The 6283-nt window shown below is 34.8% G+C and overlaps 1 protein-coding gene across 7 annotated transcripts; it reads left to right on the forward strand.

Annotated features, from left to right (window-relative positions):
- Positions 1–1268: 1268 nt before the first annotated feature.
- Positions 1269–5824, forward strand: LOC130997224 (uncharacterized protein At2g29880-like). 7 transcript variants are annotated; one of them, XM_057922482.1, is made up of 6 exons: positions 1291–1661; positions 2007–2085; positions 2710–3230; positions 3304–3529; positions 3613–4614; positions 5138–5824. In XM_057922482.1, exons 5-6 carry the CDS (start codon positions 4192–4194, stop codon positions 5687–5689), a joined length of 975 nt encoding a protein of 324 aa, XP_057778465.1. In that variant the 5' UTR covers positions 1291–1661; positions 2007–2085; positions 2710–3230; positions 3304–3529; positions 3613–4191; the 3' UTR covers positions 5690–5824. The 7 variants fall into 7 exon arrangements, with proteins under 7 accessions (XP_057778466.1, XP_057778460.1, XP_057778461.1 ...); XM_057922477.1 differs by lacking the exon at positions 5138–5824 and having other exon boundaries at positions 1280–1661; positions 3613–4212; XM_057922478.1 differs by lacking the exon at positions 5138–5824 and having other exon boundaries at positions 1280–1661; positions 2014–2085; positions 3613–4212.
- Positions 5825–6283: the final 459 nt, after the last annotated feature.

Raw genomic sequence — 6283 nt, forward strand, 5'->3', positions numbered from 1 at the left:
CATCACAGCGAGAAGACCAAACAAGACGATCAGACCCAGTTCTCCGCTAGCAGTGAATCTCCTAAAGCAATTACTTTTATAATCAATTCTCAAACTTATTAAGCTTATGCTCAAAACGTGCTTTTCAAAATTAACTCTGTTGAGATCAGTCATAACAGAGATTCTAAAGACCACTGCTTCTGAGTTTTAGGTATTTTCAAAACTGATCTAACAAAAACTTTTCAAAACTAGAGTTCAAACTTTTTCATCATAAAATTGATTTTGCACTCAAAGTCTTCTTGAAAATTTCCTTTACAAAAGATTTCTCATTCATCCATTAGTGCATAAACTGTGATCATGAATTCATTGTTGCCATGCAGAAAATAAAACCTCCTCTAGGTGAATGATGATCAGAAACACTCAATCAAAAGTTCATCAACTGAAGAGAAAGCTCAAACGATATCCGACATAAACGCTAAATAGGAAGCTGAAAGCTTTATGAATAAACTGTCGTACTAGGAACTTGCTGAGACGCAGACAAAGATATACACTCTCATGGTCAAGCGATTTGAGAAGATGAAATTGAAACTCAAAAAATACAAGAGTTTCCATTAAGAAAATTGTAACCCTTGAGGATCAGCAAGGCTACCGATGAATTATCAAGCTCAGATGATGAAGGCAACAACCTCTTTACCAACAAAGCCAATGACAAATGAATCAGTAATCAAGACAGCAACTTCACTGATCTTGATCACAGACTAAATGAGCCAGAGGTAACATCCGAACTTCAGTTTAAGATTTTAAGTTTAAATCTAAAACTGTTATTGTCTCTGAACAGGAAGCAGACTTAGGGAGAATTATCCCTAAAATGAGAAGATTGAGCAAATCAATATAGATCTTGAGGACACGCTCAATCTACTCAATCAAGCTCAACATGAGATTGACTATCCGAATGAAAAGTTCAACAAACTAAGACAGCCATATTGATGAAATCAAAGAGCTCATGGAAGCAAACTCTGAATTGAAGTACAAGATCAAGCTGTACTACAAGATCAGTAGCGACAAGGAGAAAAGTCAGAACAAGCTTGTTGACAAATACCGTGACATCTATCACGAAACAGAGATTGCCAAAGCTCAACTCAAAGCTGGTCTAAGTAGAGAAAATGCTCGACACAAACACAGTTCCTTCCAGAATGTGAATGGTGAAAATGGTATCAAGACCACACAAACAAAGGATGTCAACAGATCAAGGTCTTTGATCCATCAATACAAAAGGTTCAATGACTGCTAGGACATGATTGGTATGATGGAATGGGGGTAGGAATGGAATGGTGATTCCTACCTCCATTCCATTCCTTTGATTGGTATAACTTTCATTTAGGAATCACCATTCTCAAGGGAATCACCATTCCCATACACATGGGAATCACCATTCTTCCCCTCCAACATGGTATTACCCATTCCATTCCAATTTTAATTCCCCTAAATTTAGGTTTTGACAAAATTACCCCTTCTCTCCCTATCTCTTGCTAGCAATTGTAAACGCAGACACTCTTCCCTTCTCTCACTATCTCTTGCTAGGGATTGTAAACTCAGACACTCTTCTCTCACTATCGTCCATTTCTCTCACTTCCGCCTCCATCATCGTCTTCTCTTTGGATCCCCTTGTCGTTGCTGCATAGGTTAGAATTTCTTTTGAACCTTACGGTGAATTTTTGTATTTTCTATTTGAAATCTGGGATTGATGAGGAAATAAAAGAAGTGAAATTCGTTTGTGTACCGATTGATGTCTATATTAGATTTACATTTGTGGCTTTTGGAACTTTGTTTCTTAAACTAGCTGAAACCAATTTACATTTGTGGCTTCTGAAATTAGATTTCACTGCCCACGACAATCTCAATTTGTTTTTATCTTCCTCATGTTCGTATAAAATATGAACGATTTTATGTGTTTGAAGTTAGGTATGAATCCTGGTAGTGAGCTTATGAGATATGGTGCCCTAATTTTCTTCGAAATTTTGTGTTAGCGTTCAGGGCAAGCTGTGGCGCTTTAGAGTGACGACCGATCGTTGTGCAGTCTATAATTCCAGATTTCTTAGTTGGCAGGTATATACTCTCTCTCTCCCCTCTCTCCCCCTCCAATATTCATTATATATCTAGATTGAGGCAGAGGAGAAGAATTCTTTATCTGTTTACAATTCAGTGTAAAATTGTACTCCTAATTATTCCTGTTAAAATTTGCTGTTAGAATTTAATTATTCCTGTAAAATTAATTAAAGGGTTATGGGAATTCAGTGGGTGCACTGAGATTTTTAGTATACTTTGTTTCTGGACATGTGTATCTAGAGATTTTGTATATGTGTATCTGTATCTCTTTCTGTTTCATGAATGTAAGCATGTAGCAGTAGCATTAATGATGGGGGTACTAAGAATGACTAGCACTATATTTTGCTGTTTTAGTACCATATATTTATTGATGTCAAGATAAAGATTGCTGTTTTAGTAGCATATATTTTGCTGTTTTATTGCAGAAGTGTTTTGATGGGGTTGGATTTGCTTGGGGTGGTGGGAGGGTAGGGGGTGATGTGATGGCAGGATGTGATTTATGGGGGGGGGGGGGTGAGTTTTGCTTGGCTTTAATGGTGGCATCCTGAGTCTGCCTATAGTTATAGTTAAAATAATTTTGATCTTAGTTTTGAGATTAGTGATGGTTTCTTAATTTGTTTGCAGCGATGGCAAGATTAAATGTATCGCTGAGGAGAAAGAGATATATTGCAATGTGCTCATTATGGTTGAGCATAATGCAATTGGTTAATTGGTTTTGGATTGTTTTCAAGCACCTAGAAAATCATGCCAGACGAATTAGCTTAAGAGATAGATATCAATATAATTTTTTTGAGAGAAGAAAATATATGAATAAGATTATCTATGTTAGTGATAGTGTATGCAAAAGTATTACTAGGATGAACAGGCGAACATTTGTTCGTTTATGCTCAAGACTTGAAGCCACTGGTATAGTACGTCGTACCAAAAATATGTTGGTTGATGAACAAGTTGCTATAACTTTACATATTTTAGCTCATCACCAAAAGCAAAGAACAATAGGAGTTAATTTTGAGCGTTCTGGGGAAACAATTTCTAGAAATTTTAGACAAGTGATAAACTCTATAATTTCACTTCAAGGAGAGTTGCTTAAAAAACCCGAACCAATACTTGATGGTTGTACAGACGAGAGATGGAAATGGTTTAAGGTATGCATTTACTTTTAATTTCTAAATTAGCTTATATGTAAAATCAATATACTTATATAATGAATTTTGGTAGGGGTGCTTAGGAGCACTAGATGGTACCCATATCAAGGTTCGTGTCCCTAGAGAAGACAAGCCTAGATATCGAACACGAAAAAATGAAATTGCTACCAATGTGTTAGGAGTATGCTCCCCGGATATGCAGTTTATCTATGTTTTATCTGGATGGGAAGGATCAGCGGCTGATGGGAGAGTGTTAAGAGATGCAATCACTAGGAGAAATGGTTTAGTCGTTCCTCGTGGTAAGATTATGATTACACTTTAAAAAATGTAAAAGCATTCTGCAAAAAATAATCAAAACTAACACATGACTATGATTGATAAGGTTCATATTATTTGGTGGATGCTGGATACACAAATGGTGAAGGATTTCTTGCACCATTTCGAGGTCAAAGATACCATTTGAATGATTGGAGTGATAGACACCAACCTACAACTGCTGAAGAATTATTTAATATGAAGCATTCTTCAGCTAGAAATGTGATAGAAAGAGTGTTTGGCTTATTAAAGAACCGTTGGGGTATCCTTAGAAGTCCTTCATTCTATCCAATAAAGTTTCACAATCGGATCATCCTCACATGTTGTGTACTTCATAATTTTATAAAGAATGAAATGGGTGGCTATCAAATGGATGATGAGGATGAGATCCCACTTGAAGGAGAAGACCACAATGAAGATGATGATGGAGAATCCATTACTTCTGTTGAACCCTCTAATGAATGGATGAATTTTAGGAAAAATCTTGCTGTTAACATGTTCAATACTTGGAGATCACAAAGAAATAGTAGATAAAGTGTAGAGTTTTGATTTAGAATGTTCAACTTTTAATATATTTATTAGCTGTTGTTTCTTAATTGTAATGGTTAAGGTCTGTTAATATTTTGAATCTTAAGTTGAGCACTCTATGAATATGCTGATTTTTGCACCTGACTATATATATTTTGTTTGTTATATGGTCGTCTTGAAAAGAATGGATTTTCAAAGTCAAGATGCAAGAGGTCCGGGTAGAAATAAACGAAAATGGAATCATTTTGAAGATTCTAAACTTGTTGAGGCACTTCTTGATATGGTGAACATTGGAGCATATAAGGCTGACAATGGATTCAAACCCGGCTATTTATCTTTCATTGAGGAAAAGTTGCAAGTTTCTTTACCTAACTCTGGTTTGAAGGCCAAGCCTCATATTGAATCGAGAATCAAGACATTAAAGAAAGATTTCCACATTGTTTATGACATGGTGAATGGCAACAATACAAGTGGTTTTGGATACGACGCTGATAAGAAATGTGTTACTGCTGAAAAGGATGTGTGGGATGCTTATATTCAGGTATTGAAAAGTTGCAAGTTTCTTTACTGTCATATTTCTTTGGTATTGAATTTAGGTTGAGGAATTAGTATGAAAAATTTGACCAACTGTTTCACCAGCTACTGCACTTTTTCCCCTCTTGTAGTTCTCATTCTCTGATTCTCGCGACTTTACTTTTACATGAAATGACTCCACATTGCAACACGCTGTACCCATTTCCCATACCATAATTCACTCATTTAATTATCCTCACTATTATGTCTATATGAAATTTAACCTTCAGATTTTATGTTTTAACAAAGGAAAGATATTAACTAGTATGTTGGAGTTGAGAAACATGCACTTGGAAAATAGGAAAGGTTTGAATCTGATATTACTGCCAGATTAATATGTCAATTCCTATGAACTGCCTTCTGAATTTCATTTACCTTGATAAGTCAGATATTGCCAACTTGCTGGATTTATCAGTTGCATTTTCTGTTGGGTCATTACATGAGTTTTCATGCTTACTTATATGTATTTCTTTTTTATCCTTATTTTGTAGAGTCACCCTTCTCATTCAGCTTGGAGAAACAAGATGTTCCCTTTTTACGATGATTTGGTTATTATTTTTGGAAAAGATCGTGCAACAGGGAGTAATGCTGAAAATCCAACTGATATAATGGAAGAGATACAAAGAGAGAAGTTCAACACTAATGAAGAGGATAGTATTGATATAGGTGAAGATTCAGATACTTCCTTTTCGTTTTCTTCTATGCACTCTACAAGAAGTGAAGGAACTAGCCATCAAAAGAAGAAGAGAAAAGTTGGTGAGCCAATGACAGCAGATATAAAAGAAGCGGCTTCAGTTATTGCAAGTGAAATTGCCAAAGCTAGTCAACTTTTTAGTAAAGCTATTGGTGTTGATGCTGAAATTTCTGAAAAAAGAAAGAAGATAAATTCTGAGATAAAAAAGATCCCGAATCTCACTGTTGGGGAAGCCATCAAAGCAGTATGTCATATTGCAAGTCATCCCGAGTTGATTGATGTATTTTTCAGCATGGAAGAAGAAAATAAAGAGCAGTTGGTTAGAGCTATATTAAATGGTGAAGTTTGAGTAGTTTTTTATATGCATTGTTATCATCTTTTATACTTGGTAGTTTGGAGATTAATTTACTCGTATGCTAGATGGATATTATGATTGAGAATGACTTACATTGTCGTTAATGTTAAACTATTTTGAAGTGGTTAATTCCTTGCTAGTGATTTTGATTATATCAATTTAGCTACTGACTTTTATATGTATCTCCTATGTTCGTAAGTTTTAAAAAATCACACTTCTAATTTAGCTACTGATTTTTATATGTATTTTCTATTGATTTTTATATGTATTTATCTAGGATTAGAAGTGTGATTTAATGTTAAAAAATCGCAAGTTCACTTCTAATTCATCTAGGAATATGTTTGAGGCATTACATCAAGAAAAGTTTGTTTAGGAGCAAGGGTTATAATTTAAACATACATGTAGATAATGATACTTTCGAGAGAGAGAGAGAGAGAGAGAGAGAGAGAGAGAGAGAGAGAGAGAGAGAGGAAAATTTGCATAATTTTAAATTTGCATAATTTTTAGGTATCTACAAACATAACACAAAAAATAATACAAATTTGATCTATTATGATGTAAAGGGTAATTTAGTAAAATAAAATAATT

This window comes from Salvia miltiorrhiza, chromosome 8 (assembly GCF_028751815.1).
Source record: "Salvia miltiorrhiza cultivar Shanhuang (shh) chromosome 8, IMPLAD_Smil_shh, whole genome shotgun sequence".
Lineage (NCBI taxonomy): Eukaryota > Viridiplantae > Streptophyta > Magnoliopsida > Lamiales > Lamiaceae > Salvia > Salvia miltiorrhiza.